At 33.5% G+C, this 22,394-nt stretch overlaps 1 protein-coding gene across 19 annotated transcripts in view; it reads left to right on the forward strand.

Annotated features, from left to right (window-relative positions):
• Positions 1-22,394, forward strand: part of slo (calcium-activated potassium channel slo) — a 148,535-nt gene that overhangs the window by 5,344 nt on the left and 120,797 nt on the right. For all 19 annotated transcript variants that reach the window (XR_013004265.1, XR_013004266.1, XR_013004267.1 and 16 more), the window contains exons 2-3: positions 5,437-5,719; positions 11,477-11,662. Coding sequence is in view for 12 of the 19 variants with exons in the window: in XM_076394897.1 (XP_076251012.1) it covers positions 5,522-5,719; positions 11,477-11,662 (384 nt within the window). In the remaining 7 variants the exon portion in view is untranslated. The remainder of the gene's footprint in view (positions 1-5,436; positions 5,720-11,476; positions 11,663-22,394) is intronic.

The raw sequence follows: 22,394 nt of genomic DNA on the forward strand, positions 1-22,394 counted from the left end.
GGTTTCCTCGTCAGCTTGCCAACACATTCTAGCGGGGAATACGCTTGAATCTTTGAACATTGTCTTAATAATAGAGGTGTTGAGAACAATGTTATGTCTGTTTATTATTGGATAGCCTCGTATAAAAAGTATTTTATCACTCATCTTTTTAATAATCATAGTAATATAATATTAGTGACCATCCTATGGTCGAAATACGACTTCAATTTGTTAAAATTTAAGTAAAGGGAATGATAAAAAAATATGTTACTAAAATTTGTTTTTACAGTATTTTCAATATAAGATCATAAATGTGTGATATATAACGTTACTTAATATAATAAATTTCTGTCACTCACTAAACATATTTAAATGACATTTAATTAAATCTAATTTCCAGTAATTTTCAATAATCAACAAGTATTAATAAGTTTTTACTCATTTATTCATTACTGAACAGTATAACAAAATATCATATGCAAGATTATTTTCAGAACTGTAACAATTTTAGAGCATCAAATGTAAGTATACATGATGTTTCTTTACTTTTATGTTATAAACATAAATAACGAATAATAATTAAAGTAATACATGTTTGTATATTAAAACAGAGAAGATATGTGTATAATTGTAAATAAATGTAATAAATAATTGATTTTTTACAATTTAGAAATGCTTATTTATTCCAATTTTTCAATCTCTTCCTTCCAGAGATCATCTTTAATTTGCCTTCTATATATTCTGTCGTTCTACTACTTTATACTTTGTCTTATGCTCCATATGAGAATCAACAACTCATCAATAAATGAGGAATTAAAATTCTGTGAAGCTATTTTATAATTGTTAATATTCTTTATAACATTTAACTTCATTTTGATTCTTGATGCATGAATTAACGTACTTATTTCCTGCAATATTCAGTTAGTGTTTCATAATGCATTTACGAAATTAATATCAATCAAATTTACAGAAAAAACTCAATAACTTTTAGAAAACCTCTACTACAATGATATACTATGTACCCAGAATAATATCAATAACTATCACCCTTTAAGCAAGAAGAATTCGCCAGCTATCAAATTAAATTAAAAGCTGTTTTTGAATCTCAAGATATTTTGTAAACACAGAGGACAGACGATTTTTGTTATTCTCGAATTTTGTTAATCTATGTTGGGATGAAATATTCGCATACGTGGGGTTTTTTTTCACAGCTGTTTATACCTTCCGATAAACCAGACACATTAATTGGTTCTGTACAAAAATGTATAAAATATAACTTCAATTGATCAGACTATTGCTCATATCATTTGCTATACTTCTATAATAGTTCTAACAATACGGGAATAACCGGAAGTAACAGAAAATCTTGAATAATGCTGCTAAAATTAATTAAATAATTTCCTTTAATAATCTATTAACATACTCACTTTCCGTTTTATTATAGTTTGAAATGTAAAACTTAGAGTTTTCTAATTCAAAATTGCCTACTGGAATTTTGAACATTGCCAGATTTTTGTTTCAAAAATTACGCGTCCGTAGTTGATTTACGTATAACCGAAACGGCAAATAATCTACCGTATAAGACTTGGAGCTGGCAGCGCTTAAAATATTTGTTTATATATTTTGTATCACCGATTTGACGTCTACTCCTGGTTGCTTGATTTTGACGTATTTCGGTTTTAGTTGAATTTGGTTATTTGTAGCGCATATTACACAAGAAATTTAGGCCCAAAAATTCTTCCTCGATATGAGCTTTAACCGTTCCAAATGTCACGCCTCCAGGTGCCCCCCTTTTCGTCAAAAAAGGAAGCAAAATGTTCCCCAAGTCAATCAATATGTAGATATTAGATGATCTTTGGATCACATACATTTATTTAAAACATTTTCTCCGCAGATAACTATAGCTACTTCGTCGATTTTCGGTGAATTTGTAATGCTTGGATAATAGTTCGCTTGACTGTTGGATTGATAGCATAACACCTTTCCGCACACTCATTAAATACTCATACATTTGTAAGAATTGATGATCGGCACCTGGCGGTGGTAATACCTCTCCAAGTCATTCATTTGTCCCTGTATCTTAAATTGTTTAACATTTTGTTAACTTATATCGGATACTAATTTGCTTGTTACCAAAAAATGTTATGATATAATAACTTGAAAGTGGGCAAGAAATTGTTTATGTTTTTGTCAATTGATGTCATTTAGAAACAATATTTATGTTGGCCAAGTCGTTAGAACCTTTTACTATCCCAGAAACTAATGAGAGTACTAGATGTGTTGGTGGGACCAGTTGATGCATACTAAAACAACTCTTATCCACTATTATCATTTTCTGTCTCTCGCTGGTTAAGGTAGGGTGGTTGCATATTTGATTGACCTCGGCAACCTAAATCAAGTGAGGTAAATAACAACAAATGTGAATTACATTTACAGAGTTTGCTTTACCGTAACGAATCATTTCGTATTTCAACTCTACCCTGGGTACAAAGTGCTGGAGCTAATTTTCATTTGAACAATATTATATCATATTTGACGTATGTGTCATTATTTTTCACTTGATTTCGATGTTATCGAATCCATGTACCTATCAAAAAATACCAACATTTGTATGAAGTATAAATCACTGTAAAGAATTAAACAGTCGCTAGCGAGAAATTATCTTCAGTGTTTAATACACTGTATATTCGCAGCATTCAACATTAAAATAAACAAAAACAAAATAAATTATCAAGCGCTCCCTAAAATATTTGACTACCAACAAAAAAGTCCATCCTTCGTGACAGCGAGTTTTAGCTAGACTAATGAACAGCAATTCACTTTATGTGTATAGGGGTTGTTATTGAAGATATTATAGAAGATATATATAAGAAGTTATAAAATGTTTGTTTAAAAAAGGGGTTTTACAAGAAGTAATTTTGTTTTGATGTGGTAAAATATAAGGTATGTTAAAAAGGGCTATCGCAAAACAAAGAAGATGTACTAAACAATTGGTTGGTCTAAGAATAGACGTCGAGAAGTGTCGTTTTATATTGCTGTTCAACAAATCGTCACTTCTTTCGATGAAATAAAATGCTCCAAAAAAATTAATAAAAAATATATATTACTAAATTTAACTAACAAAATAAATATCCGTTGATACAAGTTTGAATTTATTGTTAGTTGTGAGTTAATTTATATATATATATATATATATATATATATATATATATATATATATATATATATATATATAGACAAAAGTAGACCACGTGGCAGCAGAAATAATCAAAGCCTATATCAAGGCTTTCTGAGACTATTCTATATTCTAAGAGAAAAACGTTATTGATATCTTCGTAGACTTTGAAAATAAGCTAAAATGATGAAAATCAATTTCCTAATTACTTCCTTAAAAAATTAATTCAATTTAAGTCTTTTAAAATATTTTAACGATTTGTCGCATGAAACTTTGGTTCCCAAGAAAAGATATCTAACCAATGGCAATGAAATTACCATAGCTTTATAGTCGGGAATCTATGCCGTCGGTTGCTCCTATGCTCGAATTTTTGATATTGGGGTATTATTACACTGCCCACAATTAGGAACACACAATTTCCAGTAAAAAACAACTAATTATTTTACAAACTGTCAACGTATTTAAAAGTTCAAGAAAGCTCAACGTTCAATGCTACTCCATAGTTTGCCAAAATAGTTTTGAACTAATGCCAGAATATTTAAAAATTTAGGTTCATAATTTTTTTTTTGATACCAGCGCCGTTGGTTTACGCTGGTTTTGAAGTTTGAAAATTTTGTCACTTTCCTTTGGCTAATGGTTCATTGTCTATTAGTATTGACAGAATATGCTCAACTTTCGGATGGTAACTCCATATAATGGTTTAGATCATTCAAAGTGGTTAACAATTCTATTTTCTTACATGAATATGAATTCTATCTTTTTTACATACGCAAGAGATATAAGAACAAACTTAGTTCATATGTATTTTGGAGAACTTTAAGAAAACAATAATAAAAAATTTTCTATTTGTAGTGTTATCATGTCATGAAATATTAAGAATAAAATACAATAAATACGATGAGATACAAAAATACAATGAAAGGTCCCAGGCCTTACACATAGATGGCTCTACTAGAATTAAATCTATACGTTTTTTTGTTAGCCCTAAACCTTAAAAGATGCGTGTATATATGTTACAGCTGTCGGATCATTAGTTTGTGAATTATAGCATTTTGAGTGAAGCAACTTTTGTTATTGTGAAAAAAATGGATAAAAGGAATTTTGCGTGTTGATAAAATATTGCTTTTTGAATGGAAAAAATACAGTTGAAGCAAAAACTTGGCTTGATGCCGAGTTTCCGGACACTGCCTCAGGAAAATCAACCATCAAGGATTGGTATGCTAAGTTTAGACATGGTGAAAAGAGCACCGAAGACGGTGAACGCAGTGGACGCCCAAAAGAGGTTGTTACCGACGAAAACATTAAACAAATCCACAAAATGATTTTGAATGGCCGTAAATTGAAATTCAGTGAAATAGCAGACACTCTAAAGATATCAACTGAACGTGTACATCATATCATTCACGAATATTTGGGTATGAGAAAGCTCGGTGCAAAGTGGGTGCCGCGCGAGTTAATTTGATCAAAAACAATGACGAGTTGATGATTCGGACCAGTGTTTGAAAATGATCATGCGTAATAAATCCGAGCTTTTGCGCCGATATGTGACAATGGATGAAACATGGCTCTATCATTTCCCTCCGAAGTTCAATCGACAGTCATCCGAGTGGGCTGCACACGATGAACCCGCTCCAAAGCGTGGGAAAACGCAACAGTCGGCTGGAAAGTTTATGGCGTCTGTATTTTGGGATGCGTATGTAATAATTGACTACCTTGAAAAAGGAAGGACCATCCACAGCGACTATTATATTGCGTTATTGGATCGTTTGAAGGACGAAATCGCCGAAAAGCGGCCGCATTTGAAGAAAAAGAAAGTACTGCTTGACTAAGATAATGCACCGTGTCACAGATCAGAGAAAAGGATGGCAAACATCCATGAATTGGGATGCTTCTAATTGCTTCCTCATCCACCGTATTCTCCAGATCTGGCCCCCAGCGACTATTTCCTGTTCTCAAAAGAATGCTCGCTGGGAAGAAATTTTCGTCCAATGAACAGGCGATCTCCGAAACTGACGCCTATTTTGAAGCAAAGGACAAATCGTACTACAAAAATGGTATCGAAAAGTTGGAGGGTCGCAATAATCGGTGTTTTACTATGGTAGGCCGGTGGCTTTTCAATTGACCTGTTATATTATCTTTTATAAAACGCTAGATATTAATTCCACTACCTATTGGTTTTCATTTTTAAGTATTCTTTTTAAATAATAAGATTAAGTTAATGTACTATATAATTTCTACCGAGGTATTATGGCAATCTGTTGATATGAGATTTGAATTTCCAGGTCAAAGGGGACTATTTCAGAACGACAGGTGGGGGCGGTTTTGAAGGGGCGAGCGCGGTTACCCGATGCCTGCGCGGGCGACTGAATGACGCCCGAGGAAGCGAGGGGCGGTACCGGCCCGCCCTCGCCTGCTGCCAACTGCACCCCGCCTTTCAATGGCACCTGGGGCAAGTACAACGACACCCTGGTCATCCCGGCCGACAAGTGTTTGCAGGTGCGGAAGTACTGGTGCTTCCTGCTATCGTCGATCTGCACCTTCTTGGCAGGATTGTGCATTGTACTGGTAAGTTTTCGATTTTACCATTTGCTAGTAATTCCATAACAAGCCCCTGTTAGCGGTGATCACAAATTCATTGTAGTTAGTAACCTGCTTCGAAAGCAAGATATGGTCAGACTTGTGTAAAATTGCAAAAGACACCTTCGAGTATCTTTGAGGTCTTAGCTATCAATCAAGAATTCAAGAATGACAATTCTCCTGGTGCCGTTTCCTAACATTTTTCAAGTCAGTGATCAGCACTCTTTGTTCCCATTAAATCGACACATACAATTATTTTCTGTTCCATTTTTCGAAACTAACAATATTTGTTTGATTAAAGCCACTGTAAAACTTGCAAGCTAATAGTGGGAATGACGTTAAATTTAGACAACTATTGTTTGAAGATTAATACTATTCAGAAATCATATGGTGCAGTCAACGTACTATCTGTTATTCAGATTGGTGACTTATTGTGTTATATATCATGGGGATTTTCCCCATTAATATAATTTTTTTGAACATATTTTAAAGTATCCTTTATACCAATGAGGGTTTATCTGGATTGCATGTACTGTTTAACGTGGGCTCCGAACCACGGTCCTCGGCATTAAGCCTACCCAGCCTTGGTTACTGGAATGGTTATTCCTTGTCGTATTTTTCACTGTTGCCTATAAAGACATTTACAATTATAATTAAAAACATAAAGCACATCCATGCCGCAACAGAATTGGAACTTGCGACTATCGCATATTTAATACCCTATCGTAAAACGATAGCATCTGAACGCGCCTTTTCATTTAGCTGGAGTCCTTATTACCGTCTGTCTAGGTCGTCATCGTATGTAAAATTACATTAGGCTATTTGTCTGTATCGTATTATCATTTTGTTTTGACAATAACCCATGAATTTTTTACTTCAGATTGTCGTAATATATCTATCTTTCATCGTCAGTTACAATACGTACAATCGTTTTCACTGACTTGTGACACGGTGCATTGTCTTGGTGAAGCAGCACTTTCTTTTTCTTCAAATTAGGCCGTTTTTCGGCGTTGTCGTCCTTCAAATGGTCCAATAACCCTATGTATTAGTCGCTGTTGATGGTCCTTCCTTTTTCAAGGTATTCAATGAAAATTATTCCATGCGCATCCCAAAATACCGACGCCATAACCTTACCAGCCGACTATTGCGTTTTCCTACGCTTTGGAGCGGGTTCATCGTATGCAGTATACTCGGATAACTGTCGATGGACTTCGGAGTGAAATGATGGAGCTATGCTTCATCTATTGTCACATATCGACGCAAAAACTCGGGTTTATTACGCTAGATTATCTTCAAACGCTGCTCCGAATTATCAACTCATCGTTGATTTTGTCAAAAGTGAGCTCGCGCGGCACCCATTTTGAACAGAGCTTTCTCATACCCAAATTTTCGTGTATGATGTGATGTACACGTTCAGTTGATATCTTTAGAGTGTCTGCTATTTCTTTCAATTTCAATTTACGGTCATTCAAAATAATTTTGTACACCAACCGCTTTTGGGGGTCCACTGCGTTCATTGTCTACAGTGGTCATTTCACCACTTCTAAACCTAGCATAGCAGTCCTTGATGGTTGATTTTCCTAGGGCAGTGTCCGGAAACTTGGTATCAAGTCAAGTTTTTGCTTCAACTGTATTTTTTCCCTTCAAAAAGCAATATTTTATCAACATGCGAAATTTTTTTTACCCATTTTTTTTACAGTTACGAAAGTTGCTTCACTCAAAATGCTATAATTCACAAACTAATGATCCGACAGCTGTCAAATTTATACACGCATCTTTTGAGGTCTAACTAAAAAACATATGGATTTAAATCTAATAGCGCCATCTATGTATCAGGCTAGGAACTTATCAATTGACTTTTACCACGCTTTTCAATTAACGATTACGAGCTGAAATGTCAGTTGTTTATTCAAGAAATGATTGCAGAGTATTAAATGGTGCACTATCTTTTCTGAAATTTTTAATGCAAACAATCTAAGAGACACGTTGAAGGAGACTAGACAATTATTAGAAATCGTGGAAAGAATTCAATGACCGAAGATCGAAGAGCAGCTAACAGTAATGCTATATATTGAAAAACGGTTTATATCAAATTTGGGAACAGAAAAGAACGTTGAATGGACTTGATTTATAAAAAGTTTTTTTTTGCAAAGATTGTAGAAGACCTTAAAAAAATTTTCACGAGCCGCTACAGACACTATCCAATTTTGGGCATCATCTTTAATCATGAACTAGCAGTTCTAGTAAATGTTTATTCATTCTGTGGTCTTTATGCGATTATTTAATTTTCATTCTAATTCTTACGCTGAAACATGGATATAACGATCGCAGTTGATGAAACAATCGGGGTGTCAACAGCTGTATCATTCCGATTTATTGCTATCGGTATCCGACTCTCTCGAACATCAAAAATAAAACGCGTGGTCGTAAAGTTTGAACGCTCCATCGGACTAAGTAGCTTAGCATGTCAGTATCCGCGAATATTGTTTCAATTACATTTTTCATCGGGTCCATCAATGAGCGAGTCATTTAAGGTAAATGGATTCGAATATTGGAGATAATTTATACGTTCGACATTTTTATGACAAACGTTCCTGGAAAACGATGAATCAAATTAATTGCGATCATTGGGTGCGACTTGGCGATGGTCTGACATCATAATTAAGACTTATGGCATGTTTAATAATAATGTGCGTATATTGATGGGTCATGATGCATTTTATTTACTCCTATACGTATTAGAGTTATAATATAATACTAGTGAATTATTAACATATTAAAATTAATATTATTAAATAGTTAAAAATACAAATAATTATTTGAAAGTTATATTAAATAATGTAAGAGTTATTTTAAAGGAAGGAAATTTAGCGTAATTAAATGATCTATTAATTCTAATTAAATAATGAGCAACTGATAAAGGATAAAAAGAGTGAAATGGCTAATAGAAACTAATATATCTAATATAAATAATAGAAATAGAAACTATAATATTTTTAAAAGCTGAGAATATCTGTTCATGCGATATGCACGTTTTCGTTTGAAAAGATATGACTACAGCAATTAACAAAAGTTCTGCGGAAACAATTTGTGGATTTGTGAACTCATCTCATAAATAGAAAAATATTATTTTATATAGAGAAATTCCAAAAGTGTATAAATAATAGAGTTGTATTAAGGCACCTTCTTTTGAGAAAACTTATCTAGTGATATATCTTAAAAATAAAAATCTTCTTAAAAATTCTTCTCACTCACAACTGCCGTTGCTTTTACCATTTTGTATTGAATATTAACTCTTACTCTCTTACTTTCAGCGTGAATAATATTAAAAATAGGGTTCGTTGAGCTTAGAAAAAATATTTAAAAAAAAATCTAGATAATGAAACAAACATCAAGATATGTTAAAATACCGAAATAGCACATGGACTGAAAAGTTCCGCATGTGATAAGGAAAATGCGTTTTTTTTTTGTTCAAAATTGGCTTTATTCATCAACCTAATCTCCATCAAGAGCCACACAATCATTCCAGAGCTGCTCTAATATCTCAATACCACTTTTGTGAAACGATTTAGCTTTTGCCTCAAAATAGGCCTCAGTTTCAGCGATAACCTCTTCATTCGCGCGAAATTTCTTACCGCTGCGCATTATTTTGAGGTCTGTGGACAGCCAATAACGAAATCTGGCGAATATGGTGGATGCGGGAGCAATTCTTGTAGTTTTGCCATTGTTTTGATCGACCTGTGACACGATCCGTTGTCTTGATGAAACAAAATTGTTTCTTTGCCATATGCGGTCGTTCCTTTGCAATATCGGCCTTCAAACGCTCCAATAACTCGATATAATATTTACTGTTGATGTTGTATCCTTCTCAAGATAGTCGATGAATATTATACTATGCACATCTCAAAATACCAAGGCCATAACCTTTCCGATCGTTTATTGTGCTTTCGGGCGCTTTGGACGAGGTTCACCAGTTGCTGTTCACTCAGATTAAGTTTAAAATTATTTTCGTTCATTGTCACATATTGAAGCAAAAATTCCTGTTTGTTTCATCAACACAATTCATCAACAAAATTCATCAACACGTTCTTGTTTTTCGTTAACAGTGAGCAAACGCGGCACTACTTTGAACAGAACTTTCTCATAGTCAACTAGTCATGCAATATAAAGCCAATACGTTCTTTTAATATCCTTACGATATTAAGTAATTTAGGCCACTTCAGTTTTCGGCCATTCAAAAAGATTTTGTGGCTTTTTTGTTTTCTGGTGTTAGCACCTCATTTGGACGTCCACTGCGTTCTGCACAATCACTGTCTCTACGACCGTGATGTTAGTCAGACGTTTGAAGTCAGCAAATCAACGTTTTATTGGATAGAACGGAGTCCTTATAAAAATGTTTAGCCATTGCGTCGCTGGAACGGTATTCCCATCAAGAAGCACTGTAAAATTAAAACACGAAATTGTTTTTGATTCATTGTTTTGGAACAAAAGTAGTGTCACTCTTAGTACAATAACTCACAAACTTATGAGTAGAACATCATTAAATTTTAACCGTTGTCTTTTGAAGGTTAGTACTAACTGAAAAGCGATGAATACAATAAATGTAGCGCCATCCATGTATTATGCCCGGGAGTTTTCAACCCATGTGTTACGCTAAACAGGGCGCATACCAAGAAAAGAAAGAAATTAAATAAATAGCACTAGTTTAAATGTATCTCAGATCTTTTGAAAATAATTATTTTTTCTGAGAAAGCCTAGTAAACTGTTGTAGGTATTTCAGATACAGTATTTCTGTAGTTAGAAAGATTGTATGTGGAAAACAGGACTTTCGTATATGATACCTTAGTCCTATCTTAGTTCTATCAAAGGTATTTGACGAACTTCAGGACTTCCAAGAACATTATTTTGAAACTGTAGAACATTCCACTGATATTTAGTTGCGTTACATACATCTATTCTGACTTAAATAGTTGCTTGTATAATATAAACTTATTACAGATTAACAACCTTGTTTTTGGTTTGCTATTATAACAAGGTTTAGAATATTTTCTTTATTCTAGAATGTATTAAGTTAAATATTATCAGACTTTGTTGTGCATATCAACCGCTAGAGGGCGTGGCAAACGTATATATTTATAACGGGAAATTACAAAAAGATTTTAATTAAAAATATTTACACATTTTATATACTACTTAATATTTCAATGAATCATTCTCAAAAAACTATCTACTGTGACAAATTATGTATGTATTCATATATGTACTTTTAATTAACTTAATAATATAATTTTAATTGGGAGTATACTCTACTATTTATTCTTTAAGAAAATATGTATGACATATGTAAATCATATATGTAAATCAAACACCTTTGTTGTACACTAATGCACATTTATCGATGTTTTATGAAATTCTAATTTTACCGTATTAGCCAGATTTGGTTCCCAGCGATTACTGGGTGTTCTCAGACCTCAAAAAAATGCTCACCGTTAAGAAATTTAGCTTGAATAAAGAGGTTATCGCTGAAACTGAGGCCTATTTTGAGGCAAAAGATAAATCGTTCTACAGAAGTTGTATTAAAATGTTAGAGCGGCACTGGAATTATGGTGGAAGAGTCACACAGACTCTTGATGGAGATTACGTTCATGAATAAAGCCAATGTTGAATTAGAAAAAACGTCATGTCACTTTGTCTTTTAAAATAACAAATTGTTCTTGCAAAAGCTTTAACGTTTGTTTCTTTTAGGTATGGCGGCTGTTTGCGTTCCTTTGTTGTCGTAAAGAAGCGGAATATGGACCGAACGATCCGAAACAGAAGGAACAGAAAGCTGCGCGGCAGGGCAAGCAGGAGTTCGAAGGTACTTTCATGACAGAGGCCAAAGATTGGGCCGGTGAACTGATATCTGGACAAACCACAACTGGTCGAATATTAGTAAGTAGCCTTTGTTTTGTGATAACTGCTCTATCTATTCAACTTCTTTAAATATTTTTTTTACTATTGTTTCTACTGATAATTAGAATTAAAAAGTGAACAATGTTAAGTTATACATAGAACAAAGTAATTAAATTAATTGGTGATGATAATAGGATATTTGCTAATCACTGAACTTACCATTATCCCAATTTATCTCTTTTATATAATCTCTTTCAAATTATGAAAATAATTCCGACTCGGCATTTCAGCGATTAAATGAAAATTATTAATATTTTTTTGTATATTACAGAAAATGAACTCCCAAATAACAACATAAATTAATGAAAGCTAATTTTAATATAATATTTTTTAATTTTTAACAATATTTTAATGTTTCCTCTAATTACAAGCCCAATGATTGAGCATAATAACTAAAATTGCATACCACATAAAAACCACACATATGATTCATAGACCAGTACTAGTAGGTTATTATGGATAATTGTTTTGCATGATTTAGTCATTGGAGGCACTGAAATCATCTTTTCGCGGAATTTGATTGGTCAGCCAATGAAAAAGGCATTTCATTGGCCTTTGATTTCATTCGGTTTCAGTGTCCTACCAGTAGAATCTATATGACTAACCCCTGACGATATGTTTAGAAAATAAACATATATAACATAACAAAATTCAAATCAGCAACATTTAAATACTGAAATAATTTTCTTTAATCTTAAGTAAATCTATACAAGTTGCGTAATGAATATTTTTAATATAAAAATATCAAAATTATAAATAAAAAATAATTAAATATGATTATAAAAATTTACTTTGCTGGACCATAACTGAAAAATTTTCCCATTTTCATATTTCTTAGTGTCACCAATTTAATAGGGCCTATTAAAGTTTAAGTATCAAAACTATCAAACCTGAAGCCTTTCCTTCTTAATGTTAATTAACTTGTGTAAACCAAAAATATAATGAACACCACCATTAATTTTAGAAATTAAATAAAACTGCTCAAATATCTACAGTCTAATAAATCTATCTTGAACCATAAAATCAGTCTCAAATTGTGAATCTTCGGACTTAATTATTATTCATCGCAAACATTTTATTTATTTACACCCGAGCACACATATCATACGGAAACTTTTTTTCTTCAGTAAAATGGTGCTCAAAACAAAAAGATCAAATAATAAGCAAAATTTAAAGTAGGTTAGAGAACTTCAAGTGAACTAATCAAATGTATTTGCGAGCCAAGTCTTAGATATTCAAATGCTTGAGTTAATATAATTATTCACGAGAGGTAATGTTGAAAAAAATATCATTTTTAAAGAAGTATTTCTTAGAAAAAACTACATTAGATAATGATTACTGTAAAAAGCTATTGTGGTTTTGTGGCAATTACCACATGCTTTCCTACTATTATTGACTGTATTATTGCTTTTATGATCATTCGTACTTTAAACATCTAATTTAATAAATAATTGCAATCATTGTAATATATAAATAATTAAATTTTTAAACTATTGCACTATTTAGTATATTTTATAGTATAAATATCATATACTCTGCCAATAAAACAGCCAATTCACGTTTTGAATGATGTCGAATATATTGCCAATTGCAGTTTGTAAATATGGGAAATTGATTTTAGAGCCGTAGCGGAATTCTTCTTCTAATTTTATTCTAGTTACAAAGAGATAGAATGTTGCCTGAGGCGTCGAAACATGTGACCGAACGGAATTAGTAAATAAAATATGATTTGGGTAGGTGCTGGTGCGCCATGTTACCAAATGTTCACAAAATTCTTCAAAACATTAGTGGTACTAATTAGAGGTTACAAACCGGCAAACGTTATAAACCAAATTTCTTTTTTAAGCTGCGATATTGCGACTTGTTGACGTCATAAATTATGATAACGTGATGACGCGCATTGGCTTTTTTTATTGGATAGACTATAGCTTAGTTGCTCAGCCTTAGACAATTGTATTTTGGAGTCGCCGAGGCTTGGGAAACCACTCTATTCCAAATGTTTTGTTCTTAAACCCTACACGTTTTTAAATATACATGATATGTAGCTGGCCAACATTCGAACTACGACTAATTAGAGAATAGAACATGAAAATCAAAATTGTATTTACGATAATTGTTCACTGGACGATCAACCGAAAATAACTAGACTTATAATTAGACGCGTCTGCTAACTTGTATATAAATAAAACGTCTTTAGCGCGACGCTATAGATAACTTGTTTACTATTTGTTACAGTTTGTCTACGATGAACGCTACTATTCACTACTTGCGTATTAAAATACTTGCCGAAAATCACTTAATTTTTTTATACGTTGACGCCCGCCGATCGTCGATAGTACGTGTACCACTTCGATTTATTGGCAGACCGACTCGTCTCGTAAATTTCATTCTGATTCACTCGAGCGCCGGGACCTTTCCAATGATTTGTCTCTTTTCAAAATGTGATATTTTTAATACGTGCAAGTGCTATGTAGAATCCACGCTGAGTATATTAAAATGTTTTCTTTTTGTTTCTTACTCTTGTTCGGTCTTAAATTAAGACACTTATTTAAGAAAATTAATATAAAACAATTTCGTATTTTAAACAAAGGTATACCGGAAAGTAATTATCGGCTTTTCTCACAGACGTTGTTAGGATTAAATATGCAGTGTTATGATTTGACACATATGTCATTTTATTTTACTGACATCAAGCTTCAACACTATTAACGTTATATTATGCGAAAGTAACACCGTCATAGATTTATACCTCTTTGAAGATGTCAAGTTACCTTTATGAAAACGCGCATTTGTTACATGCACTACTTTTCTTATTTAATCAAATGAAAAAAGCCGCTGAAGGTCATCGTTTGCTGATATAAACCTTTTGATGAGCATGCTCTAACCTTAAAAACATGTAAGGCGTGGTTTCGAAATTTCAAGAGTGGTGATTTTTGATGTACAAGACAAGGAATGTTCTGGTAGACCGAAAAAGTTTGAATATGCGAAACTTCAAGAGAAGGCGAAGGATGAAGACCCAACCCAAACTCAAAAACAATTGGCAGAAGCGTTAAATGTGACCTAGTAAACTATTAGCGACTGATTACGAGCAATGGGAAAAATCCAAGAGATGGGTGTAATATAAATTGAATGACGGCAAATGGAAAATCGAAAAATCATCTGTGAAATTCTGTTTCAAAAGTATGATCAAAAGTCATTTCTTCATCGAATAGTGACATGAATTTATGGTTCATGACATTGAAAATAATGGTTCAAAATCAGCTGCCGAAACCGGCTGATCGACTCCAAGGCTAAATCGTTTTGGTCGCAAGATACTCTGTGTCTGGTGGTACCAACGTGTCGTGGTGTATTACGGACTGTTGAAACCTGGTGAAACAGTTAATAGCGATCTACAGACAACAAATGATCAATTTGGACCTTGCATTTATCAAGAAACATCCAGAATGGACCCGAAGACGCGGTAAAGTGCTTTTACAGCACGATAGCATTGTCATTATTGTACCCGCCATACTCTCCAGATCTTTCCCCGTCCGCTTCGTCTGACTATCAAGTTTTCGCATCAATGGGATACGCGCTTGCAGAGCAAACATTTTTCGAATATGTTAGAAAATAGCTCCATGAATTGTTTTACTCAAAGGACAAACAGTTTTTAGGGTGGCATTCATAAATTGCCTGAAATATAGGTAGGGCCTATAGAATCAAATGTCCAATACTTTGAAAATATAAAATATGCAGTTTTTCTTGAAAATTAATTAGTTATTTCAGGAAAAAACTGATAACAACTTTCCACTATACTCGGTGTAAAAAATAATATGTTGGTTATATGGAAGAAAAGGCAAATCATTCGTATATAACAAGTTGATGCTATATAGGCAAACACTAAAACTTATATGGATTTATAGTATTCAGTTATGGGGATGTTGTGCGAGAACTAATATCAACGTACTACAAGTGTTTCAGAATAAAGTTCTGAGAGGTATTGTGAATGAAGTCAGGTCCTATAGGAATAGTTAGTTAGATCGAGACCTTCGGACTCTGAAAATTAAGAGATTTACTACAAGACATGAGGAAACCAAAGTAACTGAAATGAACACGTCGAAGTGCGTCAACTCTTGGCTTATACTGAACTAGGACTCAAGAGAACTAAACCGTGTGACCGTGTAGTTGTGTAGTAAAATGTACTAATTGGAAAAAAACTAGAAAGTACTACTAATTTTTATTTTATTTTATTAGACTAAGTAAGGGCCAAAGGGTCTTTCTACTTAAGTGCCCAGTTTTAAGCCAAAAATTCTAAAAAAAGAAGACAAATAAAAAAATGAATGTAATAAAAAATACTTATAAACAAAATAAATAAATAATACTAATTTTGTGTGTTAAATTGTGGTGTTGGGGTCATCGGACGACAGTTACGTACCTGAATAACAATTTTTGCCAACAATTGTAGTAATAAATAATTATAATAACAGGTAATATGGCAGTAATGTAGCTGTAATAGACTTGCCGAGAAGAACTTTTGCATGCGCATACCATACGAATGGAAAATTAACAAGTGATGTACCCGCTTATACCATTCATTATAGTGAAAGAGAAACGCGTAAAATACCTTGTCATTAGAGTAGCAGACCTATTTAGGATAAAGCAAAATTAATTTGAGTATTGAGATGTTCATGTGCAATGCGTATCAATAGAAAAATTAAAAATCAAGCACGTTAGATGAAAACCACTTAAAGACACTTTATATAGCTCAGATTTGTTCACTGATATTTATGGGATAGTCCCTTGTCGGTTAAAAAGGGTTTTATCTAATTGACTTTGTGTGACTTTCATACATACATTGAACTAGCTGTCGTTTTAATTTAAATATTTAATGCAGAAAATATTCATTTACTTCTCATTTTTAGACAAACATGTTTATGTGTGGTTTAAAACTATAGCTGAGAGTGATACTACTAATAGATTGCTCTTTGTGGTCTATTGTCGTCAAAATGAATATCAATTTCGAATAACATATTTTTAAAGTCTGTAATAATACGAGAGATAGGCAAAATAACATGAGCACTATGTAATATACTATATGTTGTTACATGTTGTCAACACTGCTATAACAGGTCAATTGAAAAGTCCCCGGCCTACCGTAGTAAAACACATTTTTTCGGCAAAATTAGTTTTACATAAGTACATAGTCATTACAAGTACATAGTAGTACATAAGTCCCTTCAAGGATGATACACTGATTATAGCGACCCTCCAACTTTTCGATACCATTTTTATAGTACGACTTGTCTTTTGCTTCAAAATTCCTTATTATTCATTTTTACAATAATAAAAGTTGCTTTACTCAAAATGCTATATAACAGCTAATGGCTGAGTTAATTCCTTGAGAAACTTTTGCGCTACTTTCGACTTCAGGATCGTGTTCAAGGATAGTTAACACTATTTAGGTTCATAACCACCTCTTTGAGTAATTCCCTTTAATATGTTGGGATATTCCTTATATGCGGCCACATAGGAGCTAGCGGCTACACCTTTCATTTTCAAATTATCAATCTCGGCTTTTTCCTGGGTAGTCATTTGACTCCGTTTGTTGGCATTCTCCGTTTGTTATTATTCTCAATCCTTATAATCAATAGTTTTTCCATGTTTTCCATAATCCAGTTTCTTTGGCGTGTTAATTTCGAGACATTTAAAGGTGCAGCAGATTGCAAATATGTTTTAATATCTTCTTTTTTATCGCGAATACTTTGAATGGTAGATTTCACAAGTCCCATTGCCTTGCATATTTCGACAATACATCTAGTTTAATTCCTAGCGTGACTGATTTTCGGCATCTCTTTTTATCAATCTTCGAAGTTGATAATCTTTTCGGTGGCATTTTGTCTAAAAAATAATGAAATTACAAAATAAGTTTAATAAAAAATACATATTAAAATTTTTTATTTTGCACATACATACACACGTACCAAAAATACTTATAGACAAGTCAAAACCTACATTTTGTTGCATTTGAACTCCAATTCTTTTTCTTTTTAATGATTACTCCAGCTAAATTTTGCATCAAAATTAATTCCGCGATACTTTGCGTTGTTGCTGTATGGAATGATAGTATTATTTACTGTTTTTGGTGCGGTCTGGTTAGACCGCAAGAATAAATAGCACATAGACAGATTGAAAATAGTGGTTCCAGGAGGTTATTTCCTGTTTTATACTAGTCAGCCGTCATGCCAACTAGCTGCAAGTTCCGTTCACGCCGTTTACAATCATCTTGTAATTTTGTTAAATGCTTTCTGGAATAACCACTTCAGTTTTTATCTATTAAAGTGTTCCTGTGCCCACCTTTAACATTAGCTATAATAATTAATACAATAAATCCTACTCGCACTAAGACAGCTGATAATAGGTATACGTCAAAATACTATTAAGTGGCGTTCTAGCCGTCATAATTAATATCGACCATCAATTAACGATGCCGTGTTTCGTCGCAAGCGGAAGCCGCCGAAAAGCTGGACACTTCGCCTTTTTTACACATCGTGCATTTTTTTCCGTCCCCTCTAAATTGGCAGATTTCTATCTGGTAATTAATTGAAAGCGACAATACGCCACCGAAGGCCCGATAATAAAACCGAAATTTGTCTTTCTATTTTCGAGGCTCCCAAATCGATCCCCTCCCCCCGCCTTGTCCTTCCCACGCCCGTTCTGTCTCCGTTAAATAAATGATTATCTGTGTTCATCGATCCGGGTAGAGGGTGGGGGGATTTGAGGTGGTGTTTGTAGGGAGTTGTAGCACGAAGAAATTCGGCTCGCGCGGTAATCGAACGATCTACACTAAATTATTTTGTGAAACGTTTTTGTTCGCTTTTTTTTTTCTAGTCGGGCGACGTTGGAGGCAAGGTGAAGGTTGGAAGGTTTTCACTTTTCGGCTTTTCCGTAAATGGGTCACGGCGTTTGCGAGATATCGGATTCGGAGGAAATTTACCTTCAGGGTGACGGATATGAGTTATTAGAGATCGATATTATTGGGTAATAAACTGGGGCGCCATTATTTAAAGTCAGCTCGATGGGATGTGCGTGAATGGGATATTGATTGAATAATAAATTAGTAATGTGGCGAAGATGCCCGGATATTGGAATTGTAATCGGTATGAGCAACAATGTCTATTTAAACATTTTGGATGCAAACATTTTTAACATAGAGGGGATAGACAACATAATATTTTGTCATAAGAAAATATTGAACATCTTGTTGCATGTAGGAAACATTGCTTTCCTATAGATAATAGCACACAATAATCTTCGCCAATTTCACTCACATTTTTGCTGTTACTGCTATAGTAGGGCTGCTTTTCTTACAAAAAAAGTAGTTCTTTCTGTTCTGGCCTCAAAGCAGGCGGTGGAATGCATGATGCATACCCGATAACGCAGACTTGCCCGGGAGTAATACGTTGGACCGGGTTATGTGGAACTGCCTCTGGGCTTACCAATACACTAAAACTAAAACGCTTCACAGCTGACCCCTGTAGGTCTCTACTGCTACTGCAAGAAGATGGCACCTGTCAATCGGGCAGTCATTATTGGTTATGAGGGCTTGGCGAAGAACAGTTAGTGAACTAACTGTGGGTTCGCGAACTTGAGTTAATACACGACTGGGTACTGTCCTATGGGGCAAAAGTTATAACTACTGCGACGGATGAGGTCGTTGCAGCTTGAAAAAAGGGGAGTTTAGCGGTGACGCGGTGCTAAGCTCCCTGCATGTCGACCAGCTCGCAAACAAGCGGGTTTTCAGAAGATCTTCAGCTCAGTTTTTTGTGAAGAGATTGATATGTGAAGTGCTTGATTTGTGGAGTGTCAGTTTCTCTATGAATTTTATTATTTCTAACAAAGCATGGAGCATTTAAGATTCTCCTGAGGAGCTTATTTTTGAAAACTTAAAGCCGTTTTTCCTGGTTCGGTTTAACAAACTTGAAGTAGACATTAGATCCGTAGAGGAGTAAGGACCGGATTAACATCTTGTAAGATAAGCATTTTATGGAGATGGCAAGTCTGCTAGAAGAGGAGATCAGTGAAGATAGCAGGTTTGCTCTCCTCGAACCTTTCTGGATTTGGAAATGCCAACGAAACCGTCGGTTCAAGTGGAGACCTAGGTACGTAACATAGTCTAGGCATGGAATTATTGCGGTGTCGATTTGCGAGATGTTCAGTGTGAAACGTTTTTTTATGGAAAATAATGGCCTGGGTTTTCAGGAGGTTAGTTTGCAACCTCCAAAATTTGAATTTGAATGTGATTTTATAAACGTCGTTGAATGGTATCGTCGAGCTTGAAGCCTGTGAAAAAAGCAATATCGTCAGCGTAAAACGTCGTCAATGTGCTCTTTTCTCAGCATATCTGAAATAAAGATAAATAAGGCATGTCCCCAGCCTTAGTGGAACCTTGAAGTACGTTAGCGTTGATTTTCGTAAGGAAAGTTTCCCTGATCTTGACCTGGATATCTGTCCGATAGATAGGACTTGATGAGAGCGGTCTTCTGAGAGGCCTAACCTTTTTTCTTTATATTTGGTTTTAACCATAGCCATTTAAAATACTGTAGTTATACTGGTGGCAGTAACATTTTTCGATTTTACTTCATTTGGTGAATTTTGAAGTTTCGGGATCATATTGATTTGATTAATTAATCTGTAATGTATGATCAATATTTCATCCTTTATTCACGTCGATAGTAATAAAAAAAAGTAATTAGAAATTAGTAAAAAGTAAATAATAATTAAGTTGATAACATTAACACGTATAACATTAAGCTTCTAACTACTTTGAGTAAAATGTTCAGATAAAGATAAATAGTAGTAATTAATGATGCTTGACCACTTAAAGTCAAATTAAATTATCATAATTATGTTATGTTAAAAAATTATCCTTTAAAAATATCAGTGATTTACTATCAATAAACAAACATTGGCATTTCCTGAGATTTATTTTTCAAATTACAATAACAAGTATTAGGCTTGTTCGTCAGTAGGTTCTGAATACATAGATTTTGTTTGAAAAGTAACGGAAATTAGATAATGAAACAGAATTATTTAATTATTTATACACATTTGTTGTACCGCTTTCAAAGTAGTCCCCTTCTGAAAAAAAAAGACTTTTTGCCTACGCGTAAACCAAATAACAAAATAAAAAAAATTAAAACAAAATACTCTTATTATTATTTAGTTGTGGAAATATAATATTTTACTATTATCAAACTTGTAGTGTCATAGTGCAAGTAGTTTTAAAGTAATTTAGAGGCATGTTAAATTAATATATGTTTACTGTTTCCATATATGTGAAAAATCATATTTTTTTGGTATATTTTATAATTTTCTTTTCTTTATTTCTTTTTTTTTTCTTATTAATCTACCTACTGATTAACGTGGGCTTCGAACCATGGTCCTCGGCATTAAGTATGCCGTCTGGCGAGTGACTGAACTTAGAAATCATCACGGAAGTATAATCAATTCAATATAGCAGTGACACGGGAAACGTCGTAATGTTGCCGCAGCTTCTCCAAATAATCCACTAAAATAATCATTAATCACCTAATCTACTGAATTAACAATTGTATATCAATAATTATTAGTTTATTCATAATTATTAGTTATATCAATAACATTTATATATTGAGTAATGTATTTTACTTTCATTACAGAATATATTTATGTTTTACGCTTAGTTCTTGTTTCTTTCGATACAATGTATCCTTGTAAAGTCATTATAATATTACTACATTTCTCTTTAGTTTGTCCTGTTACTATCTGTATACATCTTTCTTGATAAAACTGCATTTAATCACTGCATCCTCCTTAATGCATTTCCCATATCTGCAAAATAGTTAGTGTTATTTCTCTGCTCATATATGTTAACCAAACGCTCATGTATATTCTGAACAATAACACACATGCTCATAAAGCTTCACACTCCATAATGCAATTCCCTACAATCAAAGTATATCAATTGTAGACTGGCCGTTAGTGGTGTCCTCTTTCATCTCCCTGTCTTGGTAATCGTCAGCATTGAATCAGAAACCAACATTCATAAAGTTTTATTCAATCACAGTCACTTTCAGAAATATTAGTCAAGTTAATAACCAAGCTGTTTACTTCCAATCTATTAAAAACTTGCTCAAGATTCTACCATTTGTCAATTTCTTCTTCAATTTGTCTGATCGAGCTCATACAAACCGAAGGTGTTATTTTCGACAATGCCTCTTTCCATAAATCCAGACAGTTCTGGTTTGAATATCCTCCTCGACCTGAATATCTATTGTAATAATTCTTTGCAATACCCCTTATCCACTAAATTGGATTAAAAATGCAGTGATAGGAAGGGAGACATAATACTCTGTTGCCACAAGGTTCAGTAATCTGATCTACTATGTATCTTTTCTCAGGCTTAATTCTGAAAAAGTAAATTACATAAAATGCAAATAAATATTTCATTTATATTTATCGAGTAATAATTTTAAAAAGTTCATTCTTTAACATGATTTCCTCGAAAATTATTTTATGTATTTTAAGCCATTCCTTAATTGCAGCCTTTGTTGAAGGATTTTCTTCACCAGAGTACTATATATACCAGTGTACTATATAGTAGATATGGTACATTGTATATAACAATAACTGATGGTTTCTCCAAGTTCTTTAAAAGCTGATTTTCAAACTACTGCAAAGATAAGTTATGGTT

Source organism: Rhynchophorus ferrugineus, unplaced genomic scaffold (assembly GCF_030347505.1).
Source record: "Rhynchophorus ferrugineus isolate W39M unplaced genomic scaffold, kcgeb_rfMv2 rfM2, whole genome shotgun sequence".
NCBI classification, from domain to species: domain Eukaryota; kingdom Metazoa; phylum Arthropoda; class Insecta; order Coleoptera; family Curculionidae; genus Rhynchophorus; species Rhynchophorus ferrugineus.